Raw genomic sequence first — 23,132 nt, forward strand, 5'->3', positions numbered from 1 at the left:
TATGGGGGAAGCATCTCGTGTTTCTCCGGAGCCACATAAATATGAAGCAGACTTGATTGAAAACGTGTGGCTTTAGATTACTCCTCAGATGGAGAGCAATTAAGATCTCTGTGTGGAAGGCATTTCACTGTGATTCTCCGGTTTCTGTGTCACGTGGGCAGGGATCGGGTCTGAGGGGCCACGAGACGTTTTCGGAGACCTGCAGATGTTGTCTCAGGAAAGAATACCGAGGCATTTCTTCGCTGGCTGAGTGAATTGTGCACATTTTTAGTCAAGTGCATGATTAACTTTGACATTTGAAAATAGAACTTCACATAAAAATAAGCATGGTACTTCTGCATGTTTAATTAAGATGTTTGGTTCCTGTCAAGGCTGATAGTTTTTTTTCCCCTATGAAGGGCAATATATTCTCAACTTCTGAAATTTCAGAAACCTGTACTTAACCTTTAATCGTCATTCCATTTACATGGAAATCTGATTAACAACTTTTAAAGTTCATGAGCTCCTGGTAAATGCAATTAAGACCTTTTTGGAGTTTGTTATTAAGAGCTGGCATTTAAAGAAGACTAGGTCCTGGCTACTGTTGCTGTCTCCTCCGTGGCAGGATGTCTTAAGCAATTAGCAGAGAACATGAGGTACACGAATTGTGCTGTATTGCTTCCGAGTTAACACGGTTGGTATTTAAACAGCATGCTGTCTTTTTCCTTTCCATGACTTGCTTTTATGGTATGAGCTCATTACCCGGGGAGAATAGGGCCAGGGATAGTTCGGTTGAGCTGTGAAGTTTTCACAGCCAGGAGGCTTGGGCTCAGCTTCCCCCTCCCTCTGACGTTCTGAAGTCACGTTGACAAACATTCACTGTCAAGTGGATGGGAATGAGTCAGATTAACCTCCTACGGCGTTTCCTTTTATTACACCCCACTGCTGGGCGTGGTCATCTTTCTGAGAGTTAAAGTGAACAGATGCGGATTTTGCAGAGACAGGTGATTCTGATAGGCCACTTATTTTCGAAACTCTTTGGCATCAGCTGTTCAGACATTGCCTTTCCATCCTAGGGGCAGAAGGGAGGAGTTAAATGTGTTGGAGCAGGCAGGTGGAATACGGTTTACAAATTGAGTGTGCTGTGATGTATGGAAAATGGGCGCTAAATAATTGAGAGTGAAAAGGATCTTATTGGACCATATGCTGCCAGTCTGGCAGGTTTTATTTCACTTGCTGATGGAATTGGGTCCTCTGGATGGACATAATTGCATTTACTAGGTCCTTTATTGTGCAGAAACTGTGCTTATTATCATTGAGAGGAATGACAAGAGAAAATTATGAAATGCACAACCAACAAAGGCAAATCAATAAAATATATTGCATACAACAGTACTATTAAAAGACTCAAATATGTTTCTGTATATGTTTATATGTTTTTGTAGTCATGAACATATATTATTTTGAAATAAAAGATCAAAATAAAACAGTTTGGAAAAATTAAAGTTACGTAGGAAATCCAGTCTAAAAGAATTAAAAGTTAATGCCATAAATATCAGAAAGTAGGTCTCTATTTTTTGAACCCTTGACTTTTTATATTTATGATAAACCAGCAACACGGTTAATTTGGTTAACCTTTCAGATTATGGGCTGACCTTGAGTGTAGTAGATAAGTGAAATCATTTAATCCCATGTTTTGAATTAACATAGAACATTTCAGGGAAAATAGTGTATAAAAATCACAGATTTTGTTGTAGATGTGGAAATTTTTTTTCCCAGAAACCAAAGTGATTAAGTAGGATTATTTTTTGTTTAACCAGGCCATCGACAGGTATAGGTCATCCGATTAGTGTCTTGCCTGAAGGATATGTATTTCATCACCTTCAGGTAGAAGAATTTTGCTTACATCACAGAATCTTTCTTACGGTAGGAGTTGACAAAGCTGAGAAATGAATGATATTAAGTTCTTCCTTTAATTATGAAGGATTTTAGTTAAGATGTTTCAGTGTGACATGAATTTATGATAATACAGGGAAATATTAGACAAAATGCCTTCTTATCAGGTCACATTGGGAGTTTAAGAGATAAATTCAGGGAAGTTCAGTAAACAGTAGTATATGATTAATTACCAAGTCCAGGTAACCATCTGTGGATCCTGCAGGATGGTAAAGGATGACTTAAGAGACTTTGGTCAGAGAAGGTTTTGTGTGTTTGATAGGTGCTGAACTGGTCCTTGAAGGAAGGTGGGAGTTTAGGCATTGGGGAAGATCATTTGAGATAAGGCTAATAGGCACACATTCACAGCAGTGAGTGCTATATGAATTTACCATATACATAATTCATACGAAGATTGTACGATGTGATTAGATAGCCTGAAACCAGATTCTGAAAAGCCTTAGGTGGGTTCAGTTGAGATCTTCGTGGATTCCTTCAAAAGGAGCCACTATGGACTCTGAAAAACAATCTGAGGGGTCTGAAGTGGCGGGGGGGGGGTGGGAGGTTGGGGTACCAGGTGGTGGGTATTATAGAGGGCATGGCTTGCATGGAGCACTGGGTGTGGTGAAAAAAAAAATGAATAATGTTTTTCTGAAAATAAATAAATTGGAAAAAAAAAAAGGAGCCATTTTATTTGTCTTTGTGATCTCGTGCTTTGTGTATTCAGTGCCTCCAAGCCCCATTATCCTCCGCTCTTCAGAATATTCCCTTCGAATCCTCATGAGCAGGTACTTAACACAGTTTCTGGCACTCAGTGGGTACAAAATAAATGTTAATGGAATCTGCATCTGCACTTGTTAAATCCTAAAGATTCTATTTTGAATGAACTATAAGCAAACATTGTTTCCTGTAGATGTGTCGTTGTTCACAGATTACAGATAACCAATATGAAGGAGTTCGTAGTAACTGAACTGCTAATTGAAAATTCTGGGTTGGAGACACTTAATTGAATAAACTGTCTCCAGAGAGCAATTTGGGTCTTTTCCAAGATGCATTAACTCTTTCAGGTCATTAGGGTAGCACTTATCTCATTGGAGCAGAAATTTAATAAATGGTATTCCTGTGATGTGAGTAAATTAATGTACCTCAAAAAGCCTGAAGTTTCACCATGGGGGCTGTAGTTCGCCTCCAAGGAGCTCATCTGCGAATGTAAAACATCAATATGGAGCTGCCCTTTAGAGCATCTGACTTTGAATTTAGGTGACCTACTGGAGAGCACCTACTTTGTTCAAGACACTCTTCTAGATGTTATCAGAGATAAAAGGAGAAGCATGGCCTGAACTAAGAGGCAGGAGAGAAGGCAGATTAACTACAAGATCAGTCCTTGAGTGATATAAATGGCTGCGTGGGTTTCAATGAGAGTGATATCCTAGTTTTCAGTTAAGATAGGTGGTGACTTCTCAGAAGGCAGAGACCTATGACGTGTCCATGCAGCATGCCCAGTGATGTTTATTTTCTCAGTATATATGAATATCTGTTTCAGTATGAACAAGTATCTGTGTGACACACAAGTATGTAAAGGAAAAGCATGAGCTAGATCATCAGAAGCATACAGTTTTTGCATGTTTCCCTCTGTGAGGTATAAGTGATCAATGTCTAGTGTTGATCTAAAATGAGTATGATAAGTATATGAAAACCAGAAAGAGCCAATATCTTTTGGAAACAAGCTCACTGGTTGTCTGATGGTGTCAATTCGGATGTCAGCTTACTACTGGGAGATGGACCTCAAGGTAGAAAAGAAGGTAAGAAAGGTCCATCCTACCCACCAGTGTGTGTCACATATTTACATCTAATGTGAAGATAGAGGCAGCTAGCTGTCATCTTAAGATTAAGGGTAAGTGACATTAAAAGATTGCTACAAAAAGAACTTTGAAAGAAGAGGATGGAGGTTATACCTCCATGAGAAGAAAAACTTCAAAGGTGTTTACCTACTTCTGCTTCTTCATACCTAGGGTTGATATCTCCTCTGGGCATATCTGAATGGAGCACCTGTAGTTTGTTAAAATCAATCAAGTTAAAAGCAATAAAATCAATCAAGTTATACTTAAATTGACTTTCTTGATCTCATTCCCCTATGCTTGATAGATGGAAAAGTTAGTAGAGGTTACAAAAAAAAAAAAAAGATAAACTCGGATATGACACCCCCCCCCAAAAAAAAACAACTTTGGGACTTATGTAAGGAACAGAACAAAATCTAGTTTAACCAAACAGTAGCTGTGTAAAAACAATTAATGGGAAGTAAGTCTACAGAGGTCATTTGGGGACTGTGGAAGGTGCTGAATAACAGTGAGGAGATGGGGTTTATTTTGCAGTCAAAGGGGAAGCCTCGGAAGGATTTGAGAAGAAGACTGAGGACATTGAGTTCTGCATTAGCTGTGGGATAGATGGCCATAAGGCGTGTGAGGCAGAATGACTGGTTGGGAGACTACTGTTAACACTTGATGGAAAAGATAATGAGGACCAGATCTAACAGGATGAGTGTATGGATAAAAATATTTAGAAGAGGAAATGGACATGACACACATAGTGTAAAATCTATAGGACTTGCTGAGTGATTTGGGCAACCAGACCGAGAAGAGTCAGAGCTAACTACAGATTTTCATCGTGGGAGATGAGTGAAATGGTAATGGTATTAACAACAAGGAAGGGAGCTAAGGGGACTTTTCTTTCTTCCCTCCCTCTCTCCTTTTGAAGAATGGTGGTGTTAAAGAGTGTGTCTGCTCAGGCTGTTTGTTGACCTCATGCCTCGGCACTCTGTTCATGTCTTTGCTGTTTTCATCTCCTTATTGGGATAAAGGTGTGGAAACCAGACAGACGCTCTTGCAGACGGTGGGAGTGCACCTGTAGAACTTGAGAGAAAGTATGCTGGGAGAGGGAGACCTGGGAGTGATCTGAAATGCAGAAGTAACTAGAATGGAAGAGAACAAGAATAAAACGTAAGGATATTCAGCATGCAAACGATTGGATTGGACAACGCAGTAGTCAGATTCACTGAAGTGAAAGTGTTCCAGAAGTCTGGAGAGTACTAGCAGAAACCTAGGCTTAGCCATTGAGGTTTTATTAGAGAGAGAGGGAAGACGAAAGAAGAAAGAGAAGAGGGATAACAGTGGGAAGATGTTGAGGATGTAGAGATAATTTTATTTACTTAATGAATAAAGTATATTTATATACTTTTTAAATAAAAATTTTATATTTTATATAAATAAAGTTTATTTATTTATAAATAAATAAACATTGCTGTGCTCCAGGCAATGTTCTAAGTAATTGATAGCATTAACTCACTCACTCCTGATGCTAGTTCCTTGGGACAGGTGATATCATTCCTTCTGTTTTACAGTTGAGAAAACCAAAGTTCTAAGACACAGGGAGATAATATCTTTGTTACATGGCTCTTGGGATGCATTAAAAAAAACCATAGCAGATTTTCTGAGCCTCATCCCCAGAGATAATAACAGACTGTTATGTGTTAAATATTTTATATATTTTTTCTTTTATTCTCATATTAATTCTAGGGAGTAGATCCTGTTACCCTTATTTCACAGATGAGGGAAACAAGGCTTAGCTGGATGAAGCAACCTGTAAAGGCCGTACAGCTAGTTGAGTTGTAGAGCCCTTTTCAAGCACACATTTCCCGCATTTCCATATCACCCTCTCATTTTGTGTTTCTAACGTGGGGCACATTAATCTTTTTTTTAAAGTGGTTTTCAGGGTGATTCTAGTATGCAGATCAGTCTTTCCCAAATTTGAGTCCAAACTGAGAAGGGAAAGGTGTGTATTAGTTGGGAAGAAATAGGATATTGCGGTCAGCGAGAGGGATTCAAAGTTGGAGACCATGGAGTTGGAGTATTTCCAAAGGAGCAAGAATGTTAAATAGAGGAGACACTGTTGCAATGAAATCGAGGAGCCTGAGAAAGGCCCTGTGGTGTTCAAGGGTTCATTAACATCGTGTGAGGAGACATCTTAGACTTCGTCCAGACTAAAGCTGAACCAGTCGCTGAAGTTTTACTTCGTAAAGGTGTTTAGAAAGTCATGGATCTTGGTAGTCAAGTTTGAGGAAAAGGGAGAAAGTGAGAGAAATAGGTAGAGTGAACTTTAAAATATGTTTGAATGAAGTGGGCAGAGAATGTATTGAAATAGAAATGTGCCTTGGGGTGTTGAGACCATTTCTGGGTCCTGCCCTGGCATGGTTTCTCTTATTTGTCTTCTGTTTTTTCTGAGTGAGTTAAAAATGACCATCAAAATATTATAGGGCCCAAAATACATGGAGGAAAAACTGACAAAATGGAAAGGAGTGGAAAATTCAGTGGTTTAAGTTAGAGATTTCCATACTATTTTTTTCAATAATTGATAGAACAGCTAGACAGGAAACACAAGACTTGACCAACAGGTTTAAGCATCTTGAGTGAAACTGATGGATGAGGTACACTCTACCCCACACTGTTGGAACAGAAACTGTTGCACAGGACAAACTCGAGTGTACACCAGATTATGGAGTAAGTCTGTTCTCTAGCCACAACAGAATTAAACAACAGGAGGAAAGTTCGAATCTTCTTAAACATTTGGAAGTAAAGCAACTAACTTCTAAATACACCATGAGCGAAAGGAAAAAGGCCTACAATCAACCATGCCCCTTTGCACCCTAAGAGCTGGAAAAAAGGAGCAAAAGAATCCAAAGCAAGCAGAAATAGGAATGATAAAGACAAAAGTAAAAATCAGTGAAGTAAAACTCAGAAGAACAATTGAAAAAAAGTAATGAAACCAAAAGCGGATTATTTGAAAAGATCAAAACTGATAAATCTATGGCTCGATTGATCAATCAAAAGGTATCAAAATCAGGAATGAAAGAAGAGACGTTACCACACACCTTAAAGAAATTTAAAAAGCTTATACAGGAATATTATAAACAACTTTATGCCAACCAATTAGGCAATTAAAAGAAGTGGAGGAATCTTAGAAAGGCACTAAATAGCAAAATTGATTCAAGAAGTAGAAAATCTGAGTTGTCCTCCGACAAATTAGTAATTAAAAATTTTCCTAAAAACAAAAAACAGAAACACCCATAGGTACAGAGAACAAACCAATGGTTCCAGAGGGGAGGAGGGTAAGGGACTGGGCAAATGGGTGAGGAGGTGTGGGAAATAAAAGAAAAACCAGAGTCCTCCAGGTAGAGAAGCCACACCAGTGTGCTATGAAACATTGAGAGAAGAAATAATACCAAATCCTTTGTAAACTCATTTAGAAAACAGAGAAATGAAAGAGCATTTTCCAGCACATCCTATGAAGCTAGTATCAGCCTGATAAAATAGGGAAAGATCACAGAAGAGTATGGAGCAATATCCCTCATAAACATAGATGCAAACTTCTAGAACAAAATAGGAGCAGATTGGATCTGTCAGCATAAAACTGTATTATGCACCATGATTAAGTGGGATTTATTTTTAAAAATCTGTGTAATACATAATTATTAATAGAATAAAGGATCAAACCCACTTAATCATCTCAGTAGACACAGGAAAGCACTTGACACCCAATGATGATTAAAAAACAAAAACCTTTAGCAAACAAGGACTAGAAAGGAACTTCCTCAACCTGATGAAAGGCTCTATGGAAAAGCTGCTGCTAACATCATAAGGGAAATGTTGCGGTGTCAGGAGTGTTCTAGAATGATTGCGATGGTGGTTACATTGTATACAGTCACTTAAAAATCAATAAACCATACACTACAATGGGTGAATTTCATGGTACATATATTATACCTCAACAAAGCTGTTTTAAGCAATACTGTGGGATAAAATCACATTACAGATATTCAAGGGCATGTGTCCTTCAAAGTGTCCTTTGGAGACTGTATAGAAATATACTTAATAGTCCTAATGCAAGTTAATTAATGTATAAATCATGGAAATTTCATCAGCATTATTTCCCCTTTCACAATTATGCATTTGAGGGTACACATGAATATGAATATTCATATGCTTCACAAGGGAGTATATTTCAAACTAAATTTATTGTCTATACGAAGCAGACTCCTCCTGCATTCCTAGTTATTGTTCATGGAACCACAGGATTTTCTTTGCTCAGATGAGCAATCTTTTGGTTATTCTTTTATTTCTCCTCCTCTTTCCTTTGCAGAATAACTGGTTAAATTTTGTTCATTTTGCCCCCTCTGCATTGACTTGCAAATGTATCCTTAATTGTACAATCCCATTCTCACTACTTTAGTTAACCTCTTTTCCTTTTCTTTCCTTTTCTTTTCTCTTCCTTCCTTCCTCTCTTTTTTCTTTCTTAGATTTATTTATTTATTTTGAGAGAGCACGCACACGGAGAGGGAGAGAGAAATTTCAGCAGATTTCTTGCTGAGCTCAGAACCTGACCCCAGGCTTGATCTCAAGACCCTAAGATCATGACCTGAGCTGAAACAAAAGTTGGACACTAGACTGCGCCATCCCAAAGCCCCTCTCTTTTTCTTTTTCTTTTTTTTCTTTATCTTGGTAGGTTTTTGCTTCATGTGTTAAGTACTTCCTTAATCATCATTTACTTAATCATTCATTTTACCCCAAATCCCATTCCCTTCTAATCCTTTATTTCATATGCTGCTAGATTCATTTATTTAAAGTATTTTTTATCACCATTTTACTGACTTATTCACAACCTTTTATTGCCGTCTACTTTCGTATTGGCTTCAGTACTGGAGCCTGGTGTTAAAGGTCCTGAGAACTTGGTCCATTTACCAACTTTCCAGGTCTCTCACTGTTCATTTTGTTCTTACCTGAGCTATTTGCTCACTGCTAAAGATACCTAAAGATACTCTGAATTTCCCCAGCACCATTTCTTGGTATGTTCTATTCCTTCCACCATTTTGGTTTTTGGCTTTTACATGTTTTAAGATTTTATTTATGTCTTTACATGTGCCATGATCTTGAAACCTTGTTTCATTGTCCAGTTAGGAGTAGTTTTGTCCTTTGATAAGTGCTCATAGCAATTTCTTTGTCTTGATGCTTACCACTTTCCCTTGTATTGTAGTCATTCATGTGTGTGTCTGTCACTAGATAAGCATATGAGGGGAAGGACTGATTGATTGATTTGGCTTTTAACTCTTTACAAATTTTAACACTTATAAAATTTTACATATATAGTAAAATTGATTTGTTTTGATATTAAGGAAAGATTTATTTTTGAATCTTGTTTTTATATCCAGCATAATACTTTGCATATTTTGGGTATTAAATATGTTTAATTAAAAAAAATGAGAACTCGTTTTTGGAAAATATTAACTGGGTTTTCTTTGTTAAGAACACATCTGTGTGGTTGGCAGGGAGCTAAACATGATCTAGGTTTTTCCTGATTCAGGTATTTGGTACAGGACCAGAAAACACATGTGTGCTCATTGAATTTTTTGGTTTGTTTTGCTTTAAACACCAAGGAACTAGTCACAAGATCATACTAATAGTGGTTTTAATTACACAATTGCCGTTGATAATGAGTATAATTAAGCAGACAGCCATTCCATTTGCAAAATGACTGTTTATTTTTCTTTTAGTTTCCTTACTGCAGAATATTTTAGTCCTTATACAACAGGGAAATGAAAATGCTACATTAAAACTGAATTTTTTTTTTTTGTCGTTAACCTTTCATTCACTAGCAACATACATAGGGGAAATCTGATAGTTTTTAGTAATTTTAATGGCCCTAATTTTTAAAATACTGTTTCAGTTTCTGTTTTAATATTTTCTGGAATCAAAGAAATAGTTTGAGGGACATATTATGCTGATTTTGCTACCCCCTTCTTTGGATTTCTGTTCTCAAATTCTGGATGTCCTGGTGTCCCTGGACATAGCCTTGTCTCCTCCATCCATTGAGACTGTAGTTTCTGCTTGAGTTCTGCTCTTGCTCCATGGAAAGTAGGAAGTTCCCTCTGGGAAGAAACCAGAGGGCCTCAACTAGTGTGCTTTCAAGAGTGAAAGCTACCAATTTCTGCCCAATTTGGTTTCTCTCCATGGCCTTCAAATTAATACCATGATTATTTTTTTGGTCTGATCTTTTTAGATTTTATAATTATTATCGATATAAGGGTTAGTCCAAAAAGAAGCTACTTTGCTGTGCCTATAACAGAAACTCCTAGACATCTGCATTTGAAAAGTAAGATGAAAATTATTGTATTTAATATAGGTACATTCAAGATACTGCTCAAGAAAAGTAGTCTTAGTGCACAGTGATTTCTTTTCACCTTATTATTGCTCTAGTCATTAGCAATCTAATTTTCAGATTCATCATGTAGGATCAGTACAGTATGGCTTTGCTGTAAAATCATGGAACATTTGAAGTTAGTAGTGAGGAGAATTGGTTTCTTAGTACACAGATTGAAACCTGTTTAAACTGTTCCTCTTATTATCGTGAGATATCAGTGTTGTGCAAAAACTGGGATGTAAACGTCACTACATCCATGTTAGTGTGTAGTCGTTTATCTATAGGTGTCTTGGTGAAGAAACAAAAAATCATTCAAGCTATCATAAGAAAAAAATAAGGAAAATGTATAAAGGTCAAAAGGATATATTGTGGAACCAGAGAGTAGAAAATTTAAGATGTTATTAGCAACTGGATTTGAGACCTGTAAATTATGGAAAACTTGGGTGGCAACCTATAAATCTATCTCCTGTTTCTTTTTTTTTAATTTATTTTTTATTTTCAGCATAACAGTATTCATTATTTTTGCACCACACCCAGTGCTCCATGCAATCCGTGCCCTCTATAATACCCACCACCTGGTACCCTGACATCCCACCCCCCGCCCCTTCAAAACCCTCAGATTGTTTTTCAGAGTCCATAGTCTCTCCTGGTTCACCTCCCCTTCAATTACCCCCCACTCCCTTCTCTTCTCTAACTCCCCATGTCCTCCATGCTATTTGTTATGCTCCACAAATAAGTGAAACCATATGATAATTGACTCTCTCTGCTTGACTTATTTCACTCAGCATAATCTCTTCCAGTCCCGTCCATGTTGCTACAAAAGTTGGGTATTCGTCATTTCTGATGGAGGCACAGTACTCCATAGTGTATATGGACCACATCTTCCTTATCCATTCGTCCGTTGAAGGGCATCTTGGTTCTTTGCACAGTTTGGCGACCGTGGCCATTGCTGCTATAAACATTGGGGTACAGATGGCTCTTCTTTTCACTCCATCTGTATCTTTGGGGTAAATACGCAGGAATGCAATGGCAGGGTCATAGGGAAGTTCTATTTTTAATTTCTTGAGGAATCTCCACACTGTTCTCCAAAGAGGCTGCACCAATTTGCATTCCCACCAACAGTGTAAGAGGGTTCCTCTTTCTCCACATCCTCTCCAACACATGTTGTTTCCTGTCCTGCTAATTTTGGCCATTCTAACCGGTATAAGGTGATATCTCAATGTAGTTTTAATTTGAATCTCCCTGACAGCTAGTGATGATGAACATTTTTTCATGTGTCTGATAGCCATTTGTATGTCTTTATTGGAAAAGTGTCTGTCCATATCTTCTGCCCATTTTTTGATATGATTGTCTGTATAGATCCTGGATATCAACCTTTGGTCTGTACTGTCACTTGCAAATATCTTCTCCCATTCCGTGGGTTGCCTCTTTGTTTTCTTGACTGTTTCCTTGGCTGTGCAGAAGCTTTTGATTTTGATGAAGTCCCAAAAGTTCATCTTCACTTTTGTTTCCTTTGCCTTTGGAGACATATTGAAAGAAGTTGCTGTGGCTGATATCGAAGAGATTACCGCCTGTGTTCTCCTCTAGGATTCTGATGGATTCCTGTCTCACGTTGAAACCAGAAGCTGGTTTTTTGAAAGAATCAATATCGATAAACCATTGGCGACACTAATCCAAAAGAAAAGAGAGAAAGCTCAAATACATAAAATTATGAATGAAAAGGGAGAGATCACAACGAACACCAAGGAAGTAGAAACAATCATCAGAAGTTATTATCAACAGTTATATGCCAATAAGCTAAGCAACCTAGATGAAATGGATGCATTCCTGGAAAACTATAAGCTCCCAAAATTGAATCAGGAAGAAATTGACAACCTGAATAGACCAATATCTAGTAACGAGATTGAAGCGGTGATCAAAAACCTCCCAAAACACAAGAGCCCAGGACTTGATGGATTCCCTGGGGAAGTCTACCAAACTTTCAAAGAAGAAATAACACCTATTCTCCTGAAACTGTTTCAAGAAATTGAAGCAAAAGGAAAACTTCCTGACTCTTTCTATGAAGCCAGCATTACCCTGATCCCCAAACCAGGCAAAGACCCTACCGAAAAGAATTTCAGACCAATATCACTGATGAATATGGATGCTAAGATTCTCAACAAGATCCTAGCAAACAGGATCCAACAGCAGCACATTAAAAAGATTATCCACCATGACCAGGTGGGATTCATCCCTGGGCTACAAGGATGGTTCAACATTCGCAAATCAATCAATGTGATAGAAAAATTAATAAGAGAGAAGAACCACATGGTCCTCTCAATCGATGCAGAAAAAGCATTTGACAAAATCCAGCATCCGTTCCTGATTAAAACGCTTCAAAGTATAGGGATAGAGGGAACATTCCGGAACCTCATCAAATCTATCTATGAAAGACCCACAGCACATACCATCCTCAATGGGAAAAAGCTTGCATCCTTCCCGTTGAAATCAGGAACACGACAAGGATGCCCACTCTCACCACTCTTGTTCAACATAGTATTAGAAGTCCTAGCAACAGCAGTCAGACAACAAAGGGAAATAAAAGGTAGCCAGATTGGTAATGAAGAAGTCAAACTCTCTGACTTTGCAGATGACATGATTCTTTATATGGAAAACCCAAAAGACTCCACCCCCAAACTACTAGAACTCATACAGCAATTCAGCAACGTGGCAGGATACAAAGTCAATGTACAGAAATCAGTGGCTTTCTTATACACTAATAATGAAAATACAGAAAGGGAAATTAGAGAACCGATTCCATTTACTATAGCACCAAGAACCATAAGACACCTGGGAATAAACCTAACCAAAGAGGTAAAGGATCTGTACTCGAGGAACTACAGAACACTCATAAAAGAAATTGAAGAAGACACAAAAAGATGGAAGACCATTCCGTGCTCTTGGATCGGAAGAATAAACATTGTTAAAATGTCCATACTGCCTAGAGCAATCTATACTTTTAATGCTATTCCGATCAAAATTCCTCTGGTATTCTTCAAAGAGCTGGAGCAAATAATCCTAAAATTTGTATGGAATCAGAAGAGACCCCGAATCGCTAAGGAAATGTTGAAAAACAAAAATAAAACTAGGGGCATCACGTTACCTGATTTCAAGCTTTACTACAAAGCTGTGATCACCAAGACAGGATGGTACTGGCATAAAAACAGACACATAGACCAGTGGAACAGAGTAGAGAGCCCAGATATGGACCCTCAACTCTATGGTCAAATAATCTTTGACAAAACAGGAAAAAATATACAGAACAAAGACAGTCTCTTCAATAAATGGTGCTGGGAAAACTGGGCAGCTATATGTAGAAGAATGAAACTCGACCATTCTCTTACACCGTACACAAAGATAAACTCAAAATGGATAAAAGACCTATCTCCTGTTTCTATCTCATCATCTAGTTCATTCTTTTATCCTCTCTGCAGATTGGCTTTCTTTGGTTTTTCATCCACACAGTATGAGAAGGTTGCCCTAAGAATTTACATCTTCTTATCTCTGTTGACCAACAGAGACTGTATCCCATTAATCCATTACTGGGAAAGAGAACCTGATGGCCTCACTGGGGGTTGACTGTCTCCCCAGTAGAGTAGGCTCTGGCTGAGAGGGTGACATTCCCATGGTTACAAGCATGGCAACCAGAGTCCACTGTGTAGTTGGGGAACAATTTTTAGATGAGGTAAGGATTTTCTAAGCTGGGAAGCTAGTGAAAGGGATTTACTATATTAGCTACCTAGAGGGATCTGGATGTTTCTACTTAGATTAACGTAGAAGCTGAAGACAGGAGACGTGTTCACTATAAGCTGGTAAATTCCATATTTATTTTTAGGAAACTCTGGGTGTGTGACATAAGCAGCCACAAGCAATATTTTAAATAAAGAAGGTTGAATGCTAAATGAGAGATTCATTTAGAATGATGTTGCCAATGCTAAGCAAGTTCTAAATTTCAAAATCTTGGCTCTGCTTGATACATCATGAGATTTCTGACTAGCATCTTTGCAACTGCTAATCAAATATTACAGCAGAAGAGATACCAGACCACCCCAATTTGTATTTTCTTTAAAGCATTATATTTCTTGGCTTCTATCACAGAACCATTCAGCATACCAGGTATTCAAAAGATATAGTGAATCATAATATCCCTGGGATCTGTAGATATTCTGGTGTTTTCCAGCCATGTTTTCATAATTCTTGTCTTTGGTACTACAAATTAATACCTTTGAAGTTAAAAGACCCCATAAACTTTGACTCTCATTATAGCAATTACCTGTGCTTAAAAAGAGAAAAGATATGAAGGAATTTAGAGCATGGGATAATCTTCTTTAGGTTTTCTATGGATAAGATATGATTGCTAGCTCATATAACGTCCCAGAATTCCAGTCTTGGGTGATTTTCCCCAGGCAAAAGACAATGTGTGTGGCTTATTTCTGCTCATAAAAATGGAGATTTGAACCCATAGGTAATGGTTTAGAATGTTTATGTACAATTTAGAAGATGGAGTACATTATTCATAACGATGTGGAATCACCAAGAAATTACATGGTTGTATTTTAATACCAGGTGTCTGACATTTGTGTCAAGACTTGGTAGTAGATGATTTTGCCTAATTCAGGCAAATTTCAAGCATCTTAGAAAAAGGAACTTTTTTGTTCTTTGAGATATTAAAAAAAAACTTTTTACAATTTGATATCAAAATAAGACTTTACCTGTTTTTTTTTTTAAGATTATTATTATTATTTTTTTATTTATTTGACAGAGAGAGAGATCACAAGTAGGCAGAGAGACAGGCAGAGAGAGAGAGAGAGGAGGAAGCAGGCTCCCTGCTGAGCAGAGAGCCCGATGCGGGACTCGATCCTAGGACCCTGAGATCATGACCTGAGCCGAAGGCAGCGGCTTAACCCACCGAGCCACCCAGGCGCCCAAGACTTTACCTGTTTTAATGCAGTATTTTCTAACTGGTGGTAAATGATATTAGGAAAAAGAACCAAATACAGTGAAGAAAACAAACATGGCAAAGCTTTTGATTAAAATCATAGCTCTCCCCCTCCTTTTTAAAAAAGATTTTATTTATTTATTTGACAGACAGAGATCACAACTAGGCAGAGAGGCAGGCAGAGAGGGAGAGAGGAGGAAGCAAGCTCGCCGCTGAGCAGAGAGCCGGATGTAGGGCTCGATCCCAGGACCCTGAGATCATGACCTGAGCTGAAGGCAGAGGCTTTAACCCACTGAGCCACCCAGGTGCCCCATAGCTATCCCTTTTTAATTTCACTTGTATTATAGATTTTTATACTGAAGGGTTATTTAGGGCTCATTCTGTTTTTGAAAATATTTCTAATGTGAGTATTGAAAACGTATACATTAAGGCTTCTTACCACATTTTGTAAAATTCAGTGATTCACTGTATATATATTTCATTTGCTGGTGTGTCTCATGGCTCTATGATGAAAGTAAAGAACTGGAAAAATTGGGGTGGTTGGGTGTCTTTTCCTTAAATGTAAGTCATCATATCAGATAGTTTTTGATGAACACTTCTTTAACAGTGTATCAGATGTGTACTGTAGGAGCTCAGAAAAGGGGACAGCTGCCTAAAGTGGCTTGGAGAGAAAACATTGGAATTGTTTTGGGGATGGGTTTGTTAGGGTATCGAGAAAAGAGGGTAACCTAGGTCAGGCGTTCCAAAAATGAGAGGGCCCTGGCATGAATGTTCAGGGAAGAGGTAAGTAGTTGATTCTGATTGAGTGCTGGGTTCATGTCGTGGACACTAAGATATGATCAGGAGTAGATACTAAGGTCAGATTGGCGCAGATGACAAAATAGCCTTAAGACAGCATTGGCAACAGGGTTTTAGGAAAACCACTCTGTGGTGTATGGGAGGGACTGGAGGAAGAAGAGATCCGGGGCAGGCAGAGAAACAACGTGAGTTGAAGTTGATGGCTGTCAAATGGATGAGTGGGGACAAATAATAGAGAGTTGGGAAAGACTGATGCCCCGGGGTACTAACTCCTGCACGGGTCACAAAGGTGAGGGAAAGTAGCCAAGGACCGTTCTGAAGTTTTAAACCCAGAGGCTGCTAAGAACAAGAAATCCCTCACAGAAAGAAGACAGAAGGAATTGCCCATTTTATGGGAAAAGGATTTAGGTCTCAGAATTTAGGCTTGACTTTATCCGAGCAATGTGAGAGAAGATCAGGTGTGCAGTCACAGAGCTGGGACTGGAGCGTGGGAGGGAAGTCAGGGCTAAAGTGTGTCATGATAACAGAAATACATGCAAGGGCTGCTTTGTACGTTTGGAACCTAGGGACAGAAGGGAAAGAAGATCATAGAGAATGAGGACCAAAGTAAGATTTTTGGTTAAGAAGTTAGAAATAGTATGTGTTTGTCGAAAGAAGGGGAGAAGCCAGTGTAGAAGACTAAATAATAAAGTAAGAGGTGATATTTAGGAGGACTTTACTGACTTGGAAAAAAAGAACAGCGATGTTGAATTACCTGAGTTTTAAGGATGCTCCTCAGGTAGGCCCTGATCAGTCAATATTTTACTGTACAAGGCCAACCGTTGAATTCTAGGACAAGCAGTACCTCAAAAGAATTCCTGGTTTAGTGTATCTTCATGCTCTGGTAGAAACCTATTTTTGTCACACTGATTGGTATTAAAACCAACACTTGAATGAAAACAAGTGCCTTTATAGACATCGTTCTGTGATCCTATCAATTTGAAATTCTGTTCTGGTTTACTAGCCTTCTTTTGATCACAAATTCCCACAAACTATTAGCATCAACTCTGGATCTACCAAGTAATTGAGTGCCAGATCTACAAAGTCATCAAGTTCCTCAGTTGAGTCGTTACTGAAGTCAAGACCCAATTTAATATTCTCCTTGCCTCTTGGGCAGTTTGGATGACGTATTAGCAGAGATGGTATTTGTCAGCACATTACTATATCACTGTGCTGAATAATATTCTGGTAGCCTCATAAACATATTAGGAAAAACACTGACCAATCTGTTAATATGTTTTATAGTTTCCCAGTGAAATCTCCTTTGTATAGAAACGTGACTAAGTCTATTTGCTGCCACCCATAGCCATTCTCACTGGGAGAGTTTATGCATTCAGTAAGAGGAAAGTGTCGTAGGGATGAACCAGGCTACAGAGTCAACTGCACCAGGGTTGAAATCCTGGTCTGTTGTTCCTTAATTATAAGACCTTAGGCTAGTTTTATTTATTTTTTTCCTGAAGACCACATACATAGGTGCACAGCAAAATTGAGGGGAAGGTACAGAGATTTCCCATTAATTCCTGCACCCACACACGGATATAGTCTAGTCTCTCAAACCTCTCTAGTCTAGTTTCTTCATCTCCAAAATATAGATAGTAGCTTTGGCTTGCTAGATTGGAAGATCGAATTAGGGTCATTTTCTGAACATTTCTGATCCTTAATAAATATTTAGTGACACGTATGTGCTCATAACAGACATAATTGGCTTTAAAACTTGGGACAGCATCATGCTCACAGAGTGGTTCATAAATGCTTTTGCTGATAACATTTAATATGGTCTTCAAAGCTTTATTGAATGAATATGCAAAGGAATGAATATACACCTGCAGACGGAAGGAACACTTACTGGAACTTGAGTTTGCAAAGCTTTATTTCAGTCATGGGTAGAATTGCTTGCTTACATCTTTTTTTTTTTTTTAAGATTTTATTTATTTATTTAAAAGATTTTTTATTTTTATTTATTTGACAGACAGAGATCACAAGTAGGCAGAGAGATAGGCAGAGAGAGAGAGAGAGAGAGGAAAGCAGGCTCTCCGCTCAGCAGAGAGCCCGATGTGGGACTCGATCCCAGGACCCTGGGATCATGACCTGAGCCGAAAGCAGTGGCTTAACCCACTGAGCCACCCAGGCACCCTAAGATTTTATTTATTTATTTGACAGAGAGAAATCACAAGTAGGCAGAGAGGCAGACAGAGAGAGAGAGGAGGAAGCAGGCTCCCTGCCAAGCAGAGAGCCCGATGCGGGGCTCGATCCCAGGGCCCTGAGATCATGACCTGAGCCGAAGGCAGAGGCTTAACCACTGAGCCACCCAGGTGCCCACTTACATCTTCGGTAACACTTGATTATCCTGAAATTTTAAATGAGGCAAGTGATTACAGAAATGAGTTGATATACTTATTCCACGTTAGATAGTCTTAGGAACCATGGTGATCTCTCTTCCAGATCTGCTACTTTCTTTCACAACAATGGGAACTTTTTAGAACACTCGTCTTAGAAATACAACAGCTGGGGCACCTGGGTGGCTAAGTCAGTTAAGCATCCGGCTTTTGATTCGGGCTTAGGTCATGATTGCAGGGTCATGAGATCAAGCCCTTTGTCAGGCTCCAAGCTCAGCCTCCCACTCCATATTGCGCACACATGTGCACACACTCTCTTTCTAAAATAAGTAGATAAATTAAAAAAAAAAAAAGATATAGAGCAGCTGATTTGAGCCCAAGCCTTCCCCTCCTTGAGGCTGTAAAAGGGATCAGTTTTATAAGTATTACCCATTGGCACTTATGATTTAAAAAGCTGTTGGTTTTCTTGCTTTGAAGCTGTCAAGATGAGCAGTGGCCCTAGAAATCATTTGTAGGTTAGCGCCTCTTAGCCTGCAGTGGCTCATGGTGCCTCTTAGCGAGTTTGTTGGAGTCACCAGAGTCACGTATTCCCCTTCACTATAGAGTGAGCAGTGTGACGTGGTCTCCTGAGTGAGGATCCCAGCGTTCATGCTGCAATCCCTAAACCACTTCCTTATCTGTAACCTGAGAATTCCTTTAATCAAATGTTGTACTTTAAGTACAAATTAGCCCCTTGCCTACAACATAGTAAGCCCTCAGTAAGTACTGCGTCCTTGCTGCTGACATTGCTACAGTTGGCAGTTATGAGGGTTGTTTTTTTTTTTTTAAGATTTTATTTATTTATTTGACAGAGAGAGACATGGCGAAAGTGGGAATACAAGCAGGGGGAGTGGGAGAGGAAGAAGCAGGGAGCCCGATGCAGGGCTCGATCCCAGGTCCCTGAGACCATGACCTGAGCCAAAGGCAGACGCTTAATGACTGAGCCACCCAGGTGCCCCAGTTATGAGGGTTATAAATGTTGGTTAACTCTCTTGGCACAGTACCTGGCGCATAGCGGAACCTCAAGATAAATGTTCCTTTTTACCCCCACGTTCAAATGCCTAACATCCTATTCTCAGTTTTGAGTATAGATGGCAAATAGATGACTTTCTGTTTATACTGAATCATTCCTTAGATCTCCAACTAGAAGTATGAATAGATAGGTTAATAAACTTCCGAATGTCAAGGATGAGGCTTTCATCATTTTAAATTGCTTTTCTTAGTCGCCCGTCATAAATGTGTGCATTAAACTGTTTATCTGATTGCACAGATGCTGTTGACTGAGTACTTGGATATGAAAAATACTCGTACGGCCTCTGAACCATCAGCTCAACTAAGTTATGCCAGCACTGGACGCGATTTTGCAGCCTTTTTTGCCAAGAAGAAACCTCAAAGGCCAAAAAATTCTCTTTTTAAGTAAGTATCTCCCTGATGGTAAGATAGCAGGCATCAGGAGTGTTTGATCCGAGTGGGATATTCTCTACTGTTTCGGCAGCTGGTGCCTCACCCAGTGGAAGCTGATTTGAAGCAACTTATAGAAAGTGAAAATATTTTTTATTTTGTATACCTTTGTTTTCTGTAAGGGGAAATGGCTGTTTTGAAATATGGTTAGTGGACTGTCTAGGACTTTTAATAAATATTTTGGAATTTCTGTGGTGTTTTATGTAAAACGAAGGGAAATGAAACTTGCCAGTTGTTTCTGGGGACTTTTATATGAAATGAAATACATCAGCTTTCAGATTATGTCAGATTTCGGCAGCAGGAGTAGTGGCTAACACTGAATCCTAAGTCCTAGCGAAAGCATGAAGCCTTTTTCATGGATTGTCTCATCTACTCATTACAACCTTATGGGTCGGGGTCTTATTTTTTTTTTTAATGTATTTATTTTATAGACAGAGATTACAAGTAGGCAGAGAGGCAGGCAGAGAGAGAGAGAGAGAGAGAGGAGGAAGCAGGCTTCCCGCTGAGCAGAGAGTCTGACGTGGGGCTCGATCCCAGGACCCTGGGATCATGACCTGAGCTGAAGGCAGAGGCTTTAACCCACTGAGCCACCCAGGCACCCCTCAGGGTCTTATTTTTAATCCTTTTTTTGCACACAAAAACTTGAGACCCTAGCGAGGGTAAGTAACTTACATAAATTCACATAGCTAGCAACTGGTAGAAGCAGGATTTAAGTCTTGGTCGGTCTCTGTGTTCTTCTGAGGAGTCAGGAGATAACGGGTTAAGCAGTTGTGCCTGTAAATCTTAGCATATGAAGTGACTACAGAAGTATTATCTCTGTGTTTTGAATTCATTATTTTTGAACAGTTGAAGCTAGAGTATCTTTTATTGATTCACTTTTGAGATTTGTTTATATCATAGATTCATAGAGTTCTTAATCATTACTGGAAGTTCCAACAGGGCGCTCATCTTGTGATCTGTAGGAGAGGAGATTTAGTGTGCCTGCACTGGAATAAAATGCATTCTGTGTATTGAGTGCATTCTTTTTTTATGTTTTACCGTTTTGTTCAGAGCACAGATGCACTAGTAGTTAAAATGCTTTAGTCCACAGGTAACACAGGCCCCCATTGGAAAGTTCTTACCTCACGCGGTAAGGAGGAACGAAGAGGAGTCTGGAATCCGACAGTGCATCATCCTCAAGGACCCAACTCTTTCATTTCATGCCTTTGGTCCCACTCCAGTATAATGGTGAAGCCAAGGAAAGGGTGTGATTTTTCTGCAAATTTTGTTTTTGAAATTAGTGGACTGTTTTTAATACCGCTTTTCAGTTTAAAGAAAAATCAAGTAGACAAGACAAAGAATTCTCTTAACGTCCCCCTTCCTCAGAATTTCTACTTATGTTAACATCTTGCATTCGTTCCCCTGGTACATTTGGTACAACTGATGAATCGATATTGACCATTATTAACTAAAGTGCGTCGTTTACCTTCTAGTTCACTCTTTGTTTTGTACATTCTATGGGTCTTGAAAAATATGTCTTGTCGTATATGCACCATCACGTTATCATACGGAGTACTTTTGCTGCCCTCAACATCCTGTTTTCCACTCATTCTTCCTTCTTTTCCCCACCCCCTGAGCCCCTGACAATCACTATCTCTGTGGTTTATCTTTTCCAGAACGTATTATAGTTAATTAATAATTATCTCTTTATTCATCTTTTCTGCCAGTGACAAAACCCCCCTGCAACTTTCTCTCAGGTCTTGGGATCGGGTCTTACGCCCATTCCTATACCAGTCCCTGGCAGATCCCAGTGATTGTCTTAAAATAGTCAGGGGTCTTCTCTGGTGATAGTTGTGGGCTGGAGAGGATCCGCTTTTCCTCAGCATTCAGCTGTTGGAAGAGAGAGCAAAGAAGCCGAATGCCCAGATAGAATGGGGAGTCTGGCAGCAGACAGGGAAGGTAGTGAAAGAGAAAACTTGGTTAACGAAGACGGCCGAGATGCTGCCTGATCCTTGGGCTCAGGCTTCGCTGGCTTGTTTGCTTGCTTGCTCTCTGGTGTGCTTCTCTCTCTCTCTCTCTCTCTACCTCTCTCTTTCTCTCTTTTTCTTCCTGTGGTAAATCTCAGTGTACTGCAGAAAGCAGGTTGTAAGGTGTTTAGATTTCATGCTCTCAACCATCACCCTTAACATTCAACCTCAGGCCACGTATACATTTTTGCACATTTAACCTAACCTGAAGTTGTGGTACTGAAAAACATATAAGTGATCGGAACCAAATAAATGAACTTAAGTTATTCTTAAACATTCACTACTATTGTATAGTAATAGAAACTCATCACCCATACTGAATTAGACCATTCTTACAGATTTGCCTCCTTCTGGTCTTGGTTCTCCCATTAATGAACCATGCAAACCAGAGCGGGTCTCCTGTCGTCGTGGATCTCTGTGCCTTTGGCTATAAAATAAGGAAGTGAGACCATATCATCTCTAGGGCCTCTTTTACTGTAAAATTTTAGCAATCTGTGAGTTGTAGCAAACATACAGAGGGTTTCCTGAGTAGCAAAAATGCATCAGGTCATAAAGGATTAAGATTTGGGTGAGCTGTAATCTGTTTTTATGACACCCGTGAAGGACTTTATTACTCTCTTTAATTGCCCCTAGCCAAGGTTAATTAAGTGTGTTTAAGTTCTCATTCTAGCCTGTGTGCCTCTCTATTCTTGGCTCAAGAGTTCATTTCTTTTTCCCTTGCCATGTTTGATCAATAGCTGTCAGCATGCTCTCTGGAGGTCAGCGACTTCTCTCCAGCACTTGACTGGCAGGTGGCACTTTTGAAGGACTGCACACTCTGCCTTCCTTCTGGCTGCGAGGGTCCTCTCAGTTCTTGGCAGGGTGCAGAGGAGAGGATCAAGAAGCCCTAGGGTCTCCCTCAGCCTGATATTCATCTTCCTTGTCAAAGAATGGGGAAAAAAGGCAGAATTAAGGAAGTGGTGGCGTTCCTTTTCTGTTGCCAGGAACCTATGCCATTATCCCTGTTGCTCTTCCGTGATGTTGCTGTTTACCACTTAGCGGCGGTCCTTCTCAGGAGGATTCTTCCTGTCAGCCCGTTGCTCTGGCTTTGAAAAATCACAGGCCTGAAATGGAATTTCTTAACACGTCAAAGATTCACTGTTGATACGGTCTTCAGTTCACCTGTTCCCACCCCCCCTTCCCTGCTGTTTCACTTAAGACTGTGACTCCCCCCCCCCCGCCTTTTTTTTTTTTTAATTCTGGCATTCTTGTTTTCACCTTTAAGATATCAGGCGCCTGTCCTCCATGTTGCTGATCTCTGAAGTGATTCCTGGG

At 39.4% G+C, this 23,132-nt stretch overlaps 1 protein-coding gene across 3 annotated transcripts in view; it reads left to right on the plus strand.

The window, feature by feature from the left end:
- Positions 1-23,132, plus strand: part of EXOC4 (exocyst complex component 4) — a 724,031-nt gene that overhangs the window by 182,773 nt on the left and 518,126 nt on the right. For all 3 annotated transcript variants that reach the window (XR_006384314.1, XM_044246588.1, XM_044246587.1), the window contains exon 8: positions 19,622-19,767. Coding sequence is in view for 2 of the 3 variants with exons in the window: in XM_044246588.1 (XP_044102523.1) it covers positions 19,622-19,767 (146 nt within the window). In the remaining variant the exon portion in view is untranslated. The remainder of the gene's footprint in view (positions 1-19,621; positions 19,768-23,132) is intronic.

Source organism: Neovison vison, chromosome 4, assembly GCF_020171115.1.
Source record: "Neovison vison isolate M4711 chromosome 4, ASM_NN_V1, whole genome shotgun sequence".
Taxonomy (NCBI): Eukaryota; Metazoa; Chordata; class Mammalia; order Carnivora; family Mustelidae; genus Neogale; species Neogale vison.